At 34.6% G+C, this 20,018-nt stretch overlaps 3 protein-coding genes across 4 annotated transcripts; 2 read left to right on the top strand and 1 right to left on the bottom strand.

The window, feature by feature from the left end:
- The first annotated feature begins 3,897 nt into the window (after positions 1-3,897).
- On the top strand, positions 3,898-9,988 carry LOC147545215 (phosphatidylinositol/phosphatidylcholine transfer protein SFH8-like). 2 transcript variants are annotated; one of them, XM_086635721.1, is made up of 15 exons: positions 3,898-4,382; positions 4,488-4,574; positions 5,223-5,526; positions 5,703-5,802; positions 5,932-6,198; positions 6,437-6,514; positions 6,801-6,902; positions 6,998-7,047; positions 7,163-7,262; positions 7,368-7,466; positions 7,598-7,711; positions 7,956-8,088; positions 8,777-9,180; positions 9,428-9,502; positions 9,627-9,988. In XM_086635721.1, exons 2-15 carry the CDS (start codon positions 4,541-4,543, stop codon positions 9,645-9,647), a joined length of 1,881 nt encoding a protein of 626 aa, XP_086491847.1. In that variant the 5' UTR covers positions 3,898-4,382; positions 4,488-4,540; the 3' UTR covers positions 9,648-9,988. The 2 variants fall into 2 exon arrangements, with proteins under 2 accessions (XP_086491847.1, XP_086491848.1); XM_086635722.1 differs by having other exon boundaries at positions 3,928-4,382; positions 4,506-4,574.
- A 447-nt stretch (positions 9,989-10,435) lies between these two features.
- LOC147545214 (diaminopimelate decarboxylase 2, chloroplastic-like) lies at positions 10,436-14,299 on the top strand. Its single transcript, XM_086635723.1, has 8 exons — positions 10,436-11,089; positions 11,390-11,564; positions 11,816-11,965; positions 12,495-12,656; positions 12,851-13,036; positions 13,205-13,327; positions 13,427-13,516; positions 13,964-14,299. The coding sequence occupies exons 1-8, from the start codon at positions 10,614-10,616 to the stop codon at positions 14,042-14,044; spliced, it is 1,443 nt and encodes a 480-aa protein (XP_086491849.1). The 5' UTR covers positions 10,436-10,613; the 3' UTR covers positions 14,045-14,299.
- A 4,583-nt stretch (positions 14,300-18,882) lies between these two features.
- LOC147545213 (uncharacterized) lies at positions 18,883-20,013 on the bottom strand. Its single transcript, XM_086636100.1, has one exon. It carries the CDS (start codon positions 19,752-19,754, stop codon positions 19,035-19,037), a length of 720 nt encoding a protein of 239 aa, XP_086492226.1. The 5' UTR covers positions 19,755-20,013; the 3' UTR covers positions 18,883-19,034.
- Between the last annotated feature and the right edge of the window lie 5 nt (positions 20,014-20,018).

Here is a 20,018-nt window from a genome sequence, read left to right as displayed (position 1 = left end):
TAAATAAAAGTTAATAATAAATCTAATATTTTATTCACTTGTAGTTTCTCTCACATAAACAACCAAAACCCTAATATCCTCACTACTATCAACATCACCATTAGTATTAAAAAACTTGCAAAATTTACCATCACTATAGTAAAATTTCGGTTGGATCGACTGAAAAAAACAACAAATTCGGTAGGGTCGGCTGAAAAAGACAACAAATTTCGGTCGCAACGGCTGAAAAACATGACAAATTTCGGTTGGGTCGATTGAAAAAGATAACAGATTTCGTCTGGTCCCGCTGAAAATAGCAATAAATTTCGGCTGAGATGGCTCAAATTAGTCTTGTTTTTTCAACCACTCCGGCCGAACTTTTTTAAAAATTTCAGTTGGTATTCATGAATTTTTATTTATGGTAAGCGAAATTTATTTTTATGTAAATGTCACTTATATATTTTTAGGTCGAACAAGATTCTCTCTTCTCTCTCGAAGGTTTTTAGTCGAACATGAGGATACTCTCTTGTCTCTCTTTTGGTCCAAAATAGTTTGATGGGAGGGACCAAAGTATAAATTTGAGATATTTTTAAAAAAATGTTTATCCCTCCCTATTCTAAAAAGAGTGCTCTCCCTATCTAATGCACTGCCTTTACTAAAAAATGCTCTTCCTATACCAAAACCCAAAATAAATTATCTTGTTTTCTTAACAACTTTAATGCTCACAACTATGTTGGGAGCAGCACCACTGTTATAGTTATTTTCTTTTTGTTTTATATTCCTAAAACAAAGTCGTCACTCAACTCAACCATTGGACTTTGAAATACATTTTAAGAATGACATAATGTTAATAGTACGGAGAGGGAGACAAATATTGACATTAGTACAAGTGTTGATGTTTTTAATACGTTTTTTTATTTTACTTTTATTTTAACTATACTTGTTTTCTTATCCGAAACAAAACGTGCAATTTCTTATTAGTTTATGTCAAGGCCATGTGACAACTCCGTCCTATCCTTGTGCAATAATTTTCTCTCCCATAGTGTATGGTAGTCCAACAATCTAAGGTGGAAGGCGAGTGTTTTGGACGATTATAAAAATCAAAATATAAATAAATAACAAATTGCTCTTTCTTCTATTTGGAAGATCTTAGCACAAATAAACATAACATTTTCTATTCTAATTTATGTGAATAATTAGTACAAGAATGATCTACTCTTAAAGTTGACTTGAGAGTTTAGACCATAGTCGAATATGTTAAGAGAATGCTTTTGTAACAGGAATAAGTGTTAATCATAATGCCCTATTACTAAAACATTTTAATTCAATTCAAGTGATGGAACAAAAAGACTGTCTAGTAAGTCATGATGGTTCGATAAGGAAATATAATCATCTCTTTTGTTACTAACGCGGACTAGCCATTTGGGTTGAATTGAGTTTATGTTTTTTTTGTTGAATCAATTTAACGTAACAGCGTCAAATTAAGGTTTTTCATTTCTCAACTACCAGTAAATTTGTTGTTAGTGAACCATTTCTACCTTTTAAATTATTCAATAATGTAATTATCGACCCTTGATTCAGAGACACGAGTCATCCAAAACACTTTTAAAATTATGTATACTCTTTAATCGAACGAGAATTATTTTATAAATATAATGTAATTCGCGAGACTCGCTTTAATTGAAAGATAACATATATAACATCCCATTGACACAATCTGAACTCAAACTTTATCATTCTAGAACAGAAAAAAAATATCATCTACAGATCCGTCAAATCCTTATAACAAGATATTTTCATTTTCTTTGTGGTGCATTTAATTACAATAACAACAAGATATTATTTAGTGATAGTTATATAGTGACAAATCACAAGCAACAACATTAGTGTGCCGTTGGGGTAGAATTGTTTCCTGGCCAGACATAGTAGAAGAGAAGATTTGACAGTACCACAAAGGGATTGTCCCTCCTCCTATGGCCTCCTATAAATAGTGAAATATGAAGATTTAGATAGAGACAAGTCATGTTCAGTTTTAACATCATTATCTTCCATTTGTCATCATTTTGTTGGTTTTATCTTTGTTAGTTCAAAATATCCAAGAAAAAAACATTTTGACTGCTCCAATTATTGATATCAAAAAGTAAGAAATTCCCACAACTTGTCCTTGATGTCGGCTGAATCAACGGTTCAGATGTTTTTCCACTCGCTTGAGTGCCGGTACAGGAACCTTTGTCTCACTAGTCTTTTAGACACCCACAACAACATGGGTAACATATACCCTGCTTTTTTTTTTTTGTGTGAACTCGACATTTGCGAAAACACACTCTTATTGTAGATATCAGAGTATCGATTGGTAATATGTATCCCTCACATGTTCGATTTTTCATTCTTCAACCACCACAGTAATATCCATATATATAACTTGAAGCACATTTTAACTTTTAGATACCATACCTTCTTAAAAGGGGTAATAACTAGAAAGGTCAAAATAATATTGAAAATGAATAGAAAAGCACAAACCATTTGAAAATTATTATTCAGGTCAAAAAGTATACAAAGACTAAATTATCTTTTTTTGTCTTTTTGTGTAACTAAATTCTTTTATTTTTCTTTAAACTTTAAATCGATATAACTTTTGTTTGAGATGTCGGATTTCAATAAAATTTATGTATTTAGAAATGATTTTTCATTAGCTTTCTAACAAGATCCACTTTCAATACTTTTTTTTCAAAAAAAAAACCAGAAAAATACGGTGTTTTTTCGCTTACGTTTTTCTGCAAACACGTGTTTGCACAATCTGTTATGCAAACAACTGTTTGTAGCAATTTGTTCTGCAAACAAACGTTTGCAAACAAGTGTTTGCATTTGCGATATTGCAAACAAGTGTTTGCATTTGCGATTTTGCAAACATGTGTTTGCATGTGCGACAATGCAAACATGTGTTTGCACGTGCGACAATGCAAACTGAGTTGTTTTCACTTTTGAGGCTTCATAGTTCATACCTTTGAATTGGGTAAAATATCTCTCGTATATCTGTTCGCTTGGTTCATATATTGATCACATTATGAAAGTAGGAAGAGTCTGTGTGAAAGCAAGTAAGAGATTTGGAGGTATAAAGATTGACTTATATAAAGAAAGCAAAGTGAGAATTGATTGATGCCCTTGTTCTAATTGATTATCAAATTGACCAGTTCTTAAGAAGAACCACCACCAAATAGCAAACCCTAACAACAATGAAACAACAACACCCAAAACACCAGCTACAATTATAATTATCAAATTTCTCTTCTTCTAACCACCATAGTTTGATCCAAGAGGACCACCATATGGAACATCAAACTCATCATCTTTGGATGAAGAAGATGAAGAACAGGAACCTCAAACTTAGGTCGAGTCAAGAAGAAGATGATTCTAAGAAGAAGAAGATGATTCGAAGAAGAAGAAGATGATTTGAAGAAGAAGAAGAACAGGTAGAAGAAGAAGAACGAGTAGAAGAAAGAAAAAAAACCTAAATGTGTTTTTAGAGAGAGAGAGGGAGAGTTTTATTAAGTAAGGGTATTGTGGGAATGATAAAGAAAAAAAATGACCTTAATAATAATTATCAATATTATTTTAAACTTGACCTATTATTACACATAATATTGTGGTAACTTCTACCTAATAGAAAAAAGTCTAGGCTTTTTTAGTTATTATAATAATTTTTTAGACCTAAACAACCATTTTCTATTCTTAAAAAAACTAATGTTCTGTACAAGAATTTAGTTCTTTGTGAAACAATAAAATTACATGATTATAATAGACAATCATTCATTTATGTATACTAAAAATGGTAGATATTTAGTTAAGATATCAGAATCTACAAAACAAATAGAGTACTGTTGCAAACCAATCTCACGTCAGTGACGAGACGGGAGTGTAGCGTTCTTTTTAAGAGATTAAACACCCACTAGAAAAGGCTGGTCAGCATCGTCCTATAATTAGCAGTATATGCCAACTCTGGTAAGGGGGAGCGGTTTGTTAACCCACTAGAAAATTTCACAATACGTTGGAGTTTACCCATTCTACTTTAATAAACCAACGACCGACGATAATTCAGGCTTTGATCACGCGTGCCTTCCTAAAGGAGAAAAATCAATACACTTCCAACTTCTACAATAACAACACCTCTAGGCTTTTCTCTCTCTCTCTCTCTAGTTTCTCTCTCTTAACTTTGGGTTTCTTCTCTCGACGATCTTTATTTTATTAATTTCTTTAGATTTTCGAACTTTCTTTCTGATTCTCTCTCAGCTAAAGCAAAGGAAGAAGAAGAAAAATTCAACAATCGATCACTTCCCAAAATTCAAAGTTGGAACCAGTTGTTCTTTTTTTCAGAACAAAGTCATCGATTACAGTTTCAATTCAAGGTATTTCATTCGTTGTGATTTCTTTTCAGTAATTTTATTAGTTTTTTGAGTTTTGGGTATCTTTAGATTGTTTGATATGAATGTGAATTTTGTATGTACTAATAGGGTTTTGAGGTGTTTCAGCTGATGCTTAATTGATCAATTTGTGAAGCTTTAAGATGTCCGGACCGCTTGATCGATTGGCTAGACCTTGTGAGTATTATTAATTTCGTTTTGGGTATCATCAGTTCATAAAGAGATTTTGTTTTTTGTACTTTTTTTCAAAATTAGGGTTTTGGTTTTATTCTTTTGTATCATCAATTTATGAAGGAAAATCATTTTTGTGTTGATATATGAGTTAAAATGACACCTTTGTGTTTTGTTTTGAAATTAGGAAGTTTTGGCGTCTTACATTTGTGCAGATTTCTTGTTTAATGCATATTCTGCCTGAATTTCTATATTCTTGCCGGAAAGGAAACTTTCTCTCATTGATAACTAGTTTAATTGAGAAATATTCTGTGTAAGGGTTGTGGTCAATTTCCATTAACTTTGCTACAATTGGGGGAGATTAGTTTTGATCACAGTACTCGCTTCTTTTACAAGCTCGTTATTCTTTCATCTTTCCGCTGAAAATATTCGTGGTGTGATATATTCTTTCCGTTTGGGGCATAAGCCAGACCCGTCTATTCTACCCGTAAACAAGCAGCTGCCATTTGTCCCTTAAAATTGTTCGGTTTTAACTTGAAGCTGCACTCTAATTTAAATACTAATGCCCGTACGGTGATTTGTTGCTGATGAAATTCATTACCCTTTTGAAGTCATAAGTCATAAATGTGTATCTGAACTTCTATATCTTTTCAGGCTTTGAGGGTGTCTCCAGTCAGGATGAAAAGAAGGAAAGGAAATCCGATTTTGAAAATTCAGAAGATGAAAGGAGGACGAGAATTGGGTCTCTAAAGAAGAAAGCAATAAATGCTTCTACTAAATTCAGACACTCTCTTAAGAAAAAAAGCACGAGGAGGAAAAGTGATAGTCGAAACCTTTCGGTTTCTATTGAGGATATTCGGGATGTACAAGAGTTACAGGCTGTTGATGCGTTTCGGCAAACATTGATTCAGGATGAATTGCTACCAGCAAAACATGATGACTATTATATGATGTTAAGGTGTCGTATCCTTCTTGTTCAGAGAAGTCTAAACTTTTTTTACTAATTTGTTGGATATTATGTATATATATTAGTTTTTGATAATTTTTTCTATTTAGTATTTGATTAATAAGCTTACTTTATTTTTAGCTTTTATATATACACTGTTACATGATGAAGAATTACATTGTCTGCAGATTTTTGAAAGCAAGGAAGTTTGATGTTGATAAAGCAAAGCACATGTGGGCCGAAATGATACAATGGAGGAAGGATTTTGGTGCTGACACCATTATGGAGGTATTTTCATCTCATAACATGCTTGCATATGCGAAACCTGGTCCTTCTCCTAGATTGGATTATCTCGGAGTCATGGTTGATGCTTTTTAAGCCTTAGTAGTTTGACATTCGCTATTTGGGTGTTATCAGGAGTTTGACTTCAGTGAATATAATGAAGTTATAAAATACTACCCTCAAGGTTATCATGGTGTGGATAAGGAGGGAAGACCTGTTTATATTGAAAGACTAGGAAAGGTTGATCCCAACAAACTCATGCAAGTAACTACGATGGATCGATATGTCAAATATCATGTAAAGGAGTTTGAGAAGTGTTTCGCTGTGAAATTCCTTGCTTGTTCAATTGCTGCTAAAAGACACATCGACTCGAGTACAACAATATTGGATGTTCAAGGGGTGGTAGGTCTCAATCTTGTTTCTTTCTGTTAACTCATTTTATTTTCTATTAACGAGTAAAAGCAAAAATTTAATTTTGAAAGAAAATGATATCTCCATGTATCTGGTTCATTACCATTTTGAGAATATGTGATTTACTTGACAAACGTATCCTTAATAACAAGAAACATATATAAACAAACGACTCGCCTGTAGAACCAAAATATAATCTTGTGGTTATTTTCTCATTCCATTTAATCAGGGTTTAAAGAATTTTGGCAAGCCTGCACGCGATCTTCTTGTGAGGCTGCAGAAAATTGATGGAGACAATTACCCTGAGGTACAACAGTTAGCTACTTATTTCACTTAGTTGTTGCTTTCAGTTCCTGTTGAAGAAGTACACTATCGATCCTGCAACTATCTCGTGTGGGATCTGATCATGCAGCCTTCCTTCGATCTTCTCATTGCTGATCTTGGGCAGGCATGGAATTGCATGCAAGGCCCCATGATCAGTTGGGACTTTTGATCCAGCTTGACCACTGTTGTTTTTTGTATTTGAATCTGTACTAGAATAACTATGGACAATGGTCACTTACTTCCACTACTTAGAAACTATGCTGGTGCAGACTCTTCACAGAATGTTTATCATCAATGCCGGTCCTGGTTTTAGGCTACTCTGGAGCACTGTGAAGTCTTTCATTGATCCTAAAACAACCTCCAAGATACATGTATGTTGTAGAGTTTAAATGTGTATATCTAAGTAGATGATCTATGTTTTTATGATATTGTTGTATTGACATAGCATTTTGGAATTTCTCCGTAGGTTCTTGGAAATAAGTATCAGAGCAAACTTCTTGAAATAATAGATGCAAGGTAATTACTTTTCTTCAGATAGATTTTATTGGTCCTCTTGAACGTTTCGTATAGTTCACAACTTAATATTTTTATCTAAAGAATTGCTTGCCATATCCTGTCTTTTTTTCTTCAGTGAGTTGCCAGAGTTTTTTGGTGGTAGTTGTCAATGTGCAGATGAGGGGGGTTGCCTTAGGTCTGATAAGGGTCCGTGGAAAGATCCTAACATATTGAAGGTATTCTATTCATTTTGGGAGTTTCATCAATTATAGACTTATAATTATTGATTGATATATGGCTCAGATTAGTTACGGATTGTCTGCACATTCACTTTTACATAGATGGTTCTTAGTGGTGAAGCTCAATGTGCTCGACAAATAGTGAAGATTTCCAACAGTGAGGGGAAAATTATAACTTATGCTAAGCCACATTATCCTCAGGTGAGACGTTGTCATCCCCCACAATCTTTAGATTCTTTACTGTCAACCATAGCATTCATTTTAGTGATTAATGATTCTAGTTCGGATCGCTACCTTTTCACTGACATTTACTTTTCATCTGTGTGCAACAGCTAAAAGGTGGTGATACTTCCACTGCTGAGTCTGGATCAGAAGCTGAAGACATTGCTTCGCCTAAAACATCGAGGAGTTATTCACTTCCTCGACTGACTCCAGTCTGTGAAGAAGTATGTATTTGTTCCCATGAATAACATCAAAGTGCCTATTTGGTACACAAATTTACATGATTTGAATTTCAACTTGAGCAAATTTCAACAAATTTTGATAAATATAGTTCTGCAATATGGTTGGTTGGCACCAATTGATAACTACCATTTTTCATTTCTTCGGCTTGGAATTGTACTTCTTTAGTTCTTTTTATAGACCTTTTTCGATATCAAATTGTTTTTCTAAACGTTTTGTGAAACACAGACGAAAATCACTGGAAGGTCGAGCGCACCTAGTGCTTTCAAGGAGTATGATGAATATATTCCCATGGTTGACAAAGCCGTGGATGCCGAATGGAAGAAAGAAGTGTCCCAGCAGAAGTCTTGTGCTCTCAAAGGTTAGAATGATCTGATGTATTTAATACTAGGGTATATCCCGTGCCCCAAGGCACGGACAGTTGTATTAATCAAATGTGATGAAATAGTAACCTAGTGCTTCTAGAGTCGCAGTTTTAGGCGCTCTCTCCAAAGTCCAAACGTGTCACCCGATTTTCTATATTTAATATTGTTATGTTCTCGATATCGTAATTTTTTGGTATTATTTTCTTTTGTTTGCTTTTCTTAAATTAGTAGTTATTTTATTGATAGAGATTTTAATTTTTTTTTGAACTCTTGAAATATCTTTTGTTTCCTTTTCTTAAATTAGTTATTTTTTTCTAAAGACAGTTTTTTTTTTCTTGAAATAGGTTATTTTATTTCTTAGAAGGACTATAATTTAAATTTTGAGGGCTTCTAGACAATATCCTTTATTAAAAAAAAGGATGTTTGTCCCAGTCATCGTATTCCCTTCTGTTTTATTATAAGATTTATTTCCCAAATTTACATATTTTAGTCTCTAAGCCTGAAAAATTCAAAACTGAAACCAAGCATAATAGAATTCAAAGTGGTCGATAAAATATAAAGAATCAAGTCATTCTTGTATGTGCATATTTAAGTAGCTGTCTAGCTTTACTAGCTACCTGGATTCTGGCTGGCTGAAATTCTTGTGGTGCGAATTCATTGTTGACATTCTTTGCGCTTTTGCAGGAACACTTTCTTCACCTGACAATAAAAAATCTCAAGCAGGACTTCAGGCTAGAATATGTGTTATGGTTATGTGCATCTTCACGACCCTCTTTGCTCTTTTCCATTCGGTAACATTTGGTGTGACCAAGAAGCTCACCAAGACAGTTTCCGACAATAACAACAGTACTACTAACCTAACACTGGAACAAATGGCCAAGGATGAGTTGAGTGCCCCTTCTCTAGCTGCAGGATTCACTGAAAAAGACCTCCTCTCATCTGTCCTTCAAAAACTAGGCGAGCTGGAAGAAATGGTGAACACACTCCAAGCAAAGCCATCTGTAATGCCCTGTGAAAAAGAGGAGTTGCTCAATGCTGCTGTTTGTCGTGTAGACGCACTTGAAGCAGAATTGATTGCTACCAAGAAGGTACTATTTCACATTAAGTATCGAGTGAGAATATTTAAACCCGGGCTAAAACACCCTGGTCACGTTTTACTCGGAGCTATATATTTGCCATCTGCAACAAATGTAGCATTGCATCTTAGTACTTCGCTTACTTGCCTCGTTGCCTGTCCATTTTCGTACTCAATGTGCATGTTTATACATCTGGCCTGCACATGATTTTTGTATACGAGTTCACACCTCATTTTTGTGTTGCTTTCTTCCATGGTAGGCTCTGCATGACGCTTTAATGAAACAAGAAGATCTGCTAGCGTACATAGACAGTCAAGAACAAGCCAAGCTACGGGTAAGTTCAGATGCCGACTTTTCTTGTTATACTCAATCCAACATCAATATTTTCATTAATGGAGTTGTTGATGAACACATGAAAAATAATCAACAAAATATTCATTTTACTTATGATTTTGCAGAAACATAAGTTCTGCTGGTGAAGAAAGATTTCGTTTGGAGGCCACAGCACTAAATTTCGGTCTTTTCTAAACATGTTAACGAGGTGCAGAGAATTTCATATGGCTAAGTGGGTTACATGACCTTCATATTATATGATCTGAGCTTGTGTTCTGATCATTAAACATCTCTATCAACAGATATTCTAATCGTCTTATGATCAAGTTCGGAACTGATTGTGTTTTTTTTCTTGTCTTGGAAAGTAAATGTACATTACTAATTCGGAGTGAAGTTTCCTATCTTGTTTGATCTAAACGTTTGGTTTGTGAAATGAAAAAAAAAAAAAATCACAGAGCCGGAGCTAGTCTGTGTGCTCTGCCTGCAATTTCCGCAGCACTTCAAGTTATGCAAAAAATAGTCGAAATAGTAAACTTCTGCGGAGTTATTCATTGGAAAGAAATATGAAGTGAATGGATAACCCGAAAAATGTGTTTATGATGTAGAGGCGCACACTCTTCGTCCCTAGCCAGCACAGAAAAAGAGTTATAGGTTTTGTTATTTCCCGCCAATATTAAACTCAACGTAATGGATATACAAAACATGACTTGATTGGCACCAACAACCCTTGGTTGAAGTGGTATGAGGTTCGGTCTTCCATCAGCACGACCATTCAGAAAAAGAAAATGATTTAATTGGTAAATGGTCACATTTCTCAAATTCTAGCATTCCTTAGTATTCACTTTTTGCGACACTTATTGCATTGGTTACGACAGTTTATTGTTATATCATATTTGGCGACGCTATTAAGTGTCACAAAAGATGTTTATAATTCGTGCAGGATAAGTGTCCTTTACAAACTTCAAATTACAGGTACATCCTTAGATTTTTAGAAAATTACATTTAAATCACTGTCTTAACAGTCTCTGCTTTTTTAGTCCTGAGAGATCAGTATAGTCAAACACTTGAAAAAAAATTCATAATCAGAGAGACAACTGAAAGGAGAGAAAGCAATGGCGGCTGCTAATTCACTTTCTCACTCTTCATCATTCCTTCAATCTCTTAAATACCCATCAAAACCCTTCACTTGTAAACCTAATCTCACCTTCAAACCTTCATTCCGAAGTCTCAAACTAAGGGCAGTGATATCTGGAAATTCCACAACTGAAACTACCCAGAAGACCAACTTCAACCATTGTTTCAGTAAATCTGAAGATGGGTTTTTGTATTGTGAGGGTATCAAAGTTCAAGAAGTTTTAGATACAGTAGAGAGAAGACCATTTTATCTATACAGTAAACCCCAAATAACCAGAAATGTTGAAGCTTACAAGGAAGCTTTAGAGGGATTACAGTCGATCATTGGGTACGCCATTAAAGCTAATAATAACTTGAAAGTTCTTGAGCATTTGAGAGAATTGGGTTGTGGAGCTGTTCTTGTTAGTGGGAATGAATTGAGATTGGCACTTCAAGCTGGGTTTGATCCCACCAGGTAAAACCCTAAAGCTCCCAACTTTTCTCTTTCTCCAAAACCCTACTTCACTGAGTTGACTCGGAAACGATCCCAGTCTGTAATTAGTTTACTTCACATTTTCAAATTGACAATTTTTTTCTCTAAGTTTTGATGCAATTGAAGAAATTGTAAGTATTGGATGACTTCACTTAGTAATGGGTTAGTTTGATCAACATATTCAACTCCATTAATTTGATTAGGGTTTGATTGCAATTATACATACTTATCTATACAGTTTTGGTTTGATTACAATTGTTTTTTTTTGTTTTGAAAAATCAGGTGTATATTTAATGGAAATGGGAAGTTGTTGGAAGACTTGGTACTTGCTGCAAAGGAAGGAGTTTTTGTTAATGTGGATAGTGAATTTGATTTGGAAAATATAGTAGCAGCTGCAAGACTTGCTGGGAAAAGGGTTAACGTATTACTTCGAATCAATCCAGATGTGGATCCTCAGGTACATACCTATGCATATGGCTTTGTAAATTTTATTGTTAAAGCAAGTATGGCAACTTCGCTATAAGATAGAACTTCGTACATAAGATTGTATCGGTTACTTGAGTTTTGGGTAAATCAATAGGATTGCTACTTGATTAAGTACCATTCACTTAAGAGATGGATGGATAATTTTTTGTTTCGGGGAGTTAATATAGCTTAAGATGTATATGATGTTAGATTGGATATTATTATCTTCTCTTTTTTTGTTAGGTCCATCCTTATGTCGCCACTGGAAACAAGAATTCTAAATTTGGGATTAGAAATGAGAAGCTACAGTGGTTCCTAGATGAAGTGAAGGCACATCCGGAAGAGTTAAAGCTTGTTGGAGCTCATTGCCATCTTGGGTCTACCATTACCAAGGTATGATAATGGCATTTGGTTCATTCACATTTCTTCTCATTATTTCCATTTTCTTTGCTATTAGCTGAAGCATATTCACCACTTCATGTTTGGCAAATTACTTCAAGGCTCGAGCCGACTTTGTAAAAGTGGGTCATTTTTTTTTTTTTTTCACCGCAGAATGCTCTTCTTTCGTGAATCCAAAACCTAAAATTTCTTTTACGAAATAAAAGTTGATGCTCCCTGTATGAGTAAAATCTAGATATTACTCAAGAGTTCAGGATTTTCATATGATTGTTCCTTCAACTGAGTGTTTACCACCTAAGATTACATCATACCAAAGTTAATTGTTCAAATTTAGTACACTATTAAAAAATATAACATATGCGAAGATGTGTTTTGGAATTTACTTTCTGGGGTCATCATCGTTTTGTCCTTTCTTTTTGTTGAACTGCCTTCTCAACCTTATGATTTTAAAGGTAATGCTAGAAAACAGTATCTTTGTTCATGAGCATATTATCTTGCTCTTTGTTGTTCATCTATTATCCAGGTAGACATATTCCGGGATGCTGCTGTTCTTATGGTGAACTATATTGATCAAATACGATCTGAAGGCTTTGAGATCAATTACTTAAACATTGGAGGTGGTCTTGGGATAGATTACTATCATGCTGGCGCTGTCCTTCCCACACCCATGGATCTCATTAACACTGTAAGCTCACTACATCTTGTCCTCTCTAACCACATAACATGCACCTAGAGAATATTGAATGACCATTTGACTGTGTGTATTGCTTTTTTAATTTCTATTTTATAAATGGAGAATGGGTACCTCGGAAAATGGGCTCTCTTATTCTTGACATAAAGTTTCAGTATGTTTTTCCTTTTATGTGATGTTTGATGTAGGTCAGGGAGTTGGTTGTGTCGAGAGATCTTACTCTCATCATAGAACCTGGGAGGTCACTAATTGCCAACACTTGCTGTCTGGTCAATCGGGTCACTGGGGTCAAAACAAATGGAACTAAAAACTTTATCGTGATCGATGGTAGCATGGCGGAGCTTATCAGACCTAGCCTTTACGATGCCTATCAAGTAAGTTATGGATGAATCTCACCAGGTTACGAACCTTAGAGTAGTAGCCTTCTTTTGTTAAACCTCTAGTTTCTCTTACTTTATCGGGATGCATTAAGATTTGAGTACTTCAATATACCGTTCTTGTCATGATTCATGAATAATGAAGCTTTCGGTACTTTGGTGTAGCACATTGAGCTTGTCTCTCCTTCATCCCCTAGTTCTGAAACTCAAACTTTTGATGTGGTCGGTCCTGTCTGTGAGTCGGCAGATTTCTTGGGGAAGAACAGAGATCTTCCAACTCCAGCTAAGGTGATGCCACTATTTTTTTTCTCTTAAGAAACATCTAGAATTGCTTCAGTGATTTTCCATCTTTTATTTGTTGTTGTTGCTGAAATTTTTACTTTTCAGGGAGCCGGTTTAGTCGTTCATGATGCTGGAGCATACTGCATGAGCATGGCATCAACTTACAATCTTAAGATGCGACCACCTGAGTACTGGGTATTGAAGCTCTCTTCTCTTTCTCAATATGTACTTTTGTGGACCTAAGGCCAATGGTTGTGCTACGGCCTACGAGTATGATATTCTACAACTGAGCGGACGAAATAGTGAAATCTTTTTCTTGTCTATTTCGCTCTCATTTTTTCAGTACTCACTTGATGACTTGCCTCAGCGCTAGCGCAAGCCAAGTTTAGTCTGTCTCGGCTCGAATTCATCATTTTTTCACATTGAACATTTGAATGGTAGTACAACAGCTACATCTCCATAGAACTATCATGTGGTCCCTTGGCCGTCCGACTCAGGGTCTTAGTCCAAGGCCGAGCTTGAGCCCAACTACATAGCTAAAAGCTGCGAAGTAAATTCATTTTTCGTTATAGGAGTAGGATGATTTCAAAATAGTATTTCCATGCTCAAGCAAATTAAATAGCAAGTTGGAACGTTTTGCAGGTAGAAGAAGACGGGTCCGTGAGGAAGATCAGGCATGCAGAGACATTCGAAGATCATTTAAGGTTTTTTGAAAACCTATGATCACATTTACTTCTACAGTGTGGCTCATATCGGCGAAATTAGCATATTCACATGCACCACCGTAAAAATGGAGTCTCTAAATATCTAGTTCTTTCTTATGTGATGCTCGACTCAAGTTGTTTTTATTATTTAGGCATCTGAATCTGACTCAAATTTATATTAGTATTCGACTTGTCTGACTACTTTTTACATCTTGCTGTAAACCTAATAAGCATATTATTTGATCCTAGTGGCAATTCAATATTTTTTTGATTATTTTCGACCGTTTTGTTTTGATATTGAAGCCAACCCATGTCAGTTTTTCCTTAGCTTGTTCATATTGTTAGCCCAAGAACTCCAACCACAAAACTTGGACAAAGCTTTCTGGTACGAAAATAATTGAACATTATATATATATATATATTTTTTTTGTTAAGGATTGAACATTATATATATGATGTATCATAATTAGGTTATCTTACTTTATGTTCCTTACCCTCTAATTTAATTATTGTCCTCTATGTCTTCCCCTCAACAAGGGAAAAGAGACAAATACACTAGTTCTTTCTTTGACATTTGTCTGTTACTTTGTTGGTTCTTTACCTTTTTGGGCATTGAAATTGGGTTCTTTATCTTTTTTATTTCTTTGTTTTTGTTTTATTTTATTTACAAAAGAATTATTAGAGTTTTTAGTTGTCCACACTTTGAATGGAGATGGAGTGGATGAGTTCTTTTTGCATAAGGAGGGTGGATGAGTTTGGGTTTTGTGTTATATGCTCTAAAAGGCAATGTAGTTTTATTTTCCTTTCAACAAAAAAAAAAGTGAGTAGTAGTCTATGGCAGATCGCATAAATCAATTAATCCACAAGGAATCGAAAATAACAATCGAATAATACTCTCATAATTGAGAGGAGACTCGATTTGATTGTGTTCAAATTTTAGTAATAACTAGATGTTGTTAAAATTTGATTTATATCAACAAAGATTACACAATTATGTCAATAATTTAGGAGATGTGTAATTCTCAAGAACTCCTCTACCTTCATGGGCCCCTTTACTTTGTTCTAAGAATTTATTCCCCTTGTATTTTATACTTTTCTTTGTCACAAACTCACTAAACAATGGGATTCTTGCAAAGCCACATACTGCAACATCTCATTGATTTTTTTTTTGTTGGAATGGTGGTCAAGGAATCCAAAGGCTGTAACCCACATTTGTCTTTGTCCTTGGCTCCTAACTTCATAACCTAACTTAAATATTTAGATTATTATTAATAAACATTCAATATTATTTGGATAATATAAATAGTACATTTAAGAATTTGTTAGATTATATATTTTGAAACTTTTACATATTTTCCCCTATAATTTAGTGGAGCAACAAGCTAGGCAGTAGGAAGATAGAAAAGTAGAAAAGAGAAAGTTGAGAGAGGGGTTAAATAGAGATAGACCATTTAATTTTTTAATAAGTGTTTTTCTTTAATATTTTCCTTTTGTTTTTTGTGCTTTATTTATTTTATTTATTTTTTTGGCTTTTTGTTTCTCACATTTTTCATTATTTTTCTTATAAATATAGTACCTATTTGTATCCATGTTTTTTTTAGCTACATAATATGTAAGATAGTAACAGAGTAGATTAGGTGTGATTTAGTGAGAAACATCAAAAATAATTTATAAAAAAAAAATTTGAAAGGTAACAAATATTTAAAACTTGGTTTTGTTTTCATTTTTTTTTTTTTTTTTTTTTTTTTTTTTTATCATTCTTTTGTAGTTTTTTTTCTGTTTTTGAAATGTTTTGTAGTTTCTCACACGGCTAGCATAAAATCTACCTACTTAATGGATAAGATGAAGCATTATAAATAAAAACAAATTATTAAGAATGTACAAATAATTAAAGGTCTTGAAGAAAAAAGAGTTATTGTCTGTTGATACTGGATGCCCACCATTCCACCAATAAAACAGCATAACAACAAAAACAAAAGTAACTTTTTATTCTTAAATATGGGCCACTTAATCCATTAAAATTTGATCCACATTTAACAAAAATTATACCAACTTAAAAGAAAAACAAGTATGTTAAGAGCAAAGGACTCAAGAAATTAAAAAGATTAGCTAACTCTCAACAAAAAAAAAAAAACAGATTCTTCATCTTTAGAAAATATGAAAAATTGTGAATTATCTACTTTTAACAATTAAAATTTGTATTTTTATATCGATTAGATCGGTTTTAAATATTTCAGGTTTTAAAATAAATTAACGTCTCTTCATAAAATAAAAATAAAAAAAATAAATTAACATCTCTTCACGTAGACACATGATAGAAAAAACTCTTTTCAAAATGGTCTCTAGTGAGTTTAAGTTGTGAATTTTTTACCAATAAATATTCTACCATTAAACAACGATTTTGCGTGTAAATTTGCTAAGGTCTGTGATTTGGGAAAATAAAAATAGTTTCCGAAAAAAAGGGTGGAAATCCAAAAAAACACGAACCAAACACATTCTTAAAGTCGTCGTTAAAATGTCGCCAATCGGAATTGACCGGCAACTACCGGTGACTTCTTGTCTCTTCTCTCTTCACTCTCTCTCTTCTCGCTCTCTTCTCTCTCTAACTCCAGTGAAGGGGAGGAACCCCTTCGCCGGATTTCTGGTTTCCAGACGAAACTGATCTTGTTTCTTCTGGAAACCAGCTCAGTTTCGTCTGGAAACTAGGGTTCCGGCGAAAGGGTTCCTCCCCTTCGCCGGAGATATAGAGAGAAGGAAGAGAGAGATAGAGAAGTGTTGTCGGAGATGATGAAAGTGTCGCCGAAATTTATGGTGGAGGTCGCCGGAGTTCATAGGGGAGAGGAAGAAGAGGGAAGAAGTTGAAAATATTAAGTGCTCGGAGGAAACTAAAAAATTTTGTTTTCACCTAAAATTTTGTACTCCGAAAATTCCTTTATTTTCCCAAGTCACCCACGATTTGCTAAATCCTCATTTTCTCTTTCGGGTTTTCCTTTAACCTTTTATACTATTCGAACTAATGAAAGCTTGTATTGATGAAATGAAGAATTACAACTTATATAGAGAGATAGAGGTTGTTAGAGTTTGTTAGGAAAGTTGTTAGAGTTTGTTAGGAAAGTTGTTAGAGTTGGTTAGGCAGTTGTGGAGTCATGATATAGTGTAGCCGACTCTACTTAAGCCTAAACACAACAAAACCAAAATTACATTTACACCTCCTATACACCTTCTTTACACCACTCATACACTCTTGACTATTACTCCCCCTCAAGATGAAAGGGACATTGATGAACTTTCAACTTGCCTTTTAGACTTTGAAATCTTGGAGAAGCTAAAGACTTGGTGAATACATCAGCAGGTTGATCAAGAGAGGTGATGTAGTGAACCTTGAGACGACCATTTGAAACTAATTCTCGAATGAAATGATAGTCAATGGCAAGATGCTTCATTTTAGAGTGGAAGATAGGATTGGAAGCAAGAGAGATAGCTGAAATATTGTCACACCAAAGGACAGGTGGATCCTTAAGAAACACATGAAGCTCATGAAGAAGAGTGCATAACCAGACAGACTCAGCAGCACACTGAGCTAAGCTGCGATATTCAGCCTCAGTAGAGGACCTAGAGACACTCGACTGCTTCTTAGCTGACCAAGCCACTGGGTTGGGACCAAGATACAAAATATAACCACCAGTTTATTTACTTGTGGAAAGATCCCCAGCCCACTCAGCATCTGAATAACCAGTTAGAGATGTTGAACCTTTGCTAAAGGTTAAGCCATGATGTAAAGTACCTTTGAGATATCTTAGGATTCTCTTGACAGCAGCTAGATGGAGCTCAGTTGGAGAATGCATATGCTGACAAACTTGGCTCACAGCATAACAAATATCAGGCCTTGTCCAAGTTAAATATTGTAGAGCCCCCACTAGAGATCTAATAATAATATATATAATAAGTTGCGTAATTTTAAGGCACAAGAGAGTTGTAAAGAAGGAATACAAGAGAGCAATGAAGATGACAAAACAAAGACATCCTATAAATGTGGGGGCTTGGAGTGATACCCTTTTCCCATGTCTTGGAAGAGGCTGGGTATCTATTTATATTTAACAAATATGCCTTTGGAAAAGGTTTAGAATATCTTCTTTGATGTAAGAAATCAACCCCATTTGACCCGTCATGAGAAATATTATTGTTAGGCCTGAAATTTATTTTAGTTTGGTGGTAACATGTGCATTTCTCGATTGAAACTTTTAGAGATTTAATTTTACTATGTGGGAGAGGCTTAACAATATCGAGTTTGTTAGTCATCCGCCATTCCATCTATATCTACTTCCACAAAAGATGAATAGTTTCTTCTCTAGAGTGGGTTCTCCCTACTACACCAATAAATAAAAACTATACAGTAGGAAAGTATATGACTTTCATATTTAGGATATTTAGACTAAAAACACGATACCAGTCAACAGGGTCGTGGATGGTGGCAGTGCGGGTCGCGCACACAAGCCCCCACCACAATGGCCCACATTCTTTTTATTTTTTTATAGTTATAGTTAGTATTTAACAAGAAAAATCAGACGATACCCGACATGAGTCCCGACTGGATTCTGACGGGCTGACGTGTTGGACCATGATTGAGAGAGAGGAAGCAATTTTTTTTATTTCTTTAGATCCTAGCCCGAACTCGTTCCGAGCATACCATCCTAGTTGTTTTTAACAATCAACAAGGCCAGATGACCTGCTCAAAAAGGGAACCGCCCGAGAGATTTCCTCTCTCAGGCGGTTTGGACGGTTCTCTTTTGGGCGGTTCATTTAGAGTTTTTGTTTAACAATTAGCAAACCTAATCTATGATAATCTATGATAAGACATTTCAATATGAACAGTTTATGATTGAAGTTGAAGAAAGCAGAAATTTTAAACTTCACAACTTCTTCTTCATCATTTTCATGGATCATGGTAATAACTAAAACTATACATCCATTAACTATAATAAAACAGATTAAACTGAAGGTTTCATCTACTAATTTCTAATCAAATTCTGGTTTTGAATAACAATAGCCATTGATTCTTCTCTATGAAACTTCATCTGTTTAGCAATAAACGCCTCTACTTTCTTATTAAGTTCTTCATTACTCATCTCCTCTTCCAACTTCTTCTCTGATAACAAATTCTCAACTTTCCGGCATTTCTCTGTCTCTGATCGCCTGAACTTACTTCCACCCCGTTTCTCTAAAACCCCACGATTCAAATTCTCCGACTTACTCCTCTGATACATCTTCTCCGTACCCTTTTCCGATTCTGTCACTTTACTGACTGGAATTTCTTCTTCATACACAGTTTGTTTGTCTTGGTAAATGACATCCTCTGTTTTAGAGAGAGAAACTGTTTTCATAGAATGCTTGCTATTCTTCACAAATTCATCATAAAGATCAGTTCCTGATCCAATTAAATTAATACTTCGATCAGGAAATTGACCAGATTTCAGGAAAAGGGTAAGGATTATTACGTTTCCAAGTAAGAAAACAAATCCAGGAGTAAGAAGAAAAACAGAGAGATGATTGAAATACTCGCTGGAAATTTTTATTATGATTGGAAGTTTAGTTGAAACCCAAGAGAGAAAAATTAAAACAAGACAAATTTCAATGAATCTAAACATGTTTTCGATCTTTCGAAGACGACGATATCTTAACATTGCGTTTGCTTTTTCTCTTTTCAAGTGATTGAAATCAAACAAATCCATTTTTTTTTGTAGAGGAAGAAGTTTGAAACGGATTTCTGTAAGAATTGAGAGTGTTTGAAGCCGAATTAGGTGGGAGAAATTAGAAAACTGAAAAATTATAATCAATGAAATGAATTCTTTTCAACTATCAAGAACTATTTCAGTTTGGGTTTCAGATGAAGGGGAATTAAAAAGAGAGAGAAAGTGGGAAGAGTGGAACTTGAAACAGAGAGGGTGAGATATTTAGAGAGAGAGAGAGAGGTTGGATTCTTTCACTTCACATTT

This window comes from Eschscholzia californica, unplaced genomic scaffold (assembly GCF_041429995.1).
Source record: "Eschscholzia californica isolate CP2 unplaced genomic scaffold, dmEscCali1.0.p SCAF_4, whole genome shotgun sequence".
NCBI classification, from domain to species: domain Eukaryota; kingdom Viridiplantae; phylum Streptophyta; class Magnoliopsida; order Ranunculales; family Papaveraceae; genus Eschscholzia; species Eschscholzia californica.
This window is presented reverse-complemented; position numbering and strand designations above follow the sequence as displayed.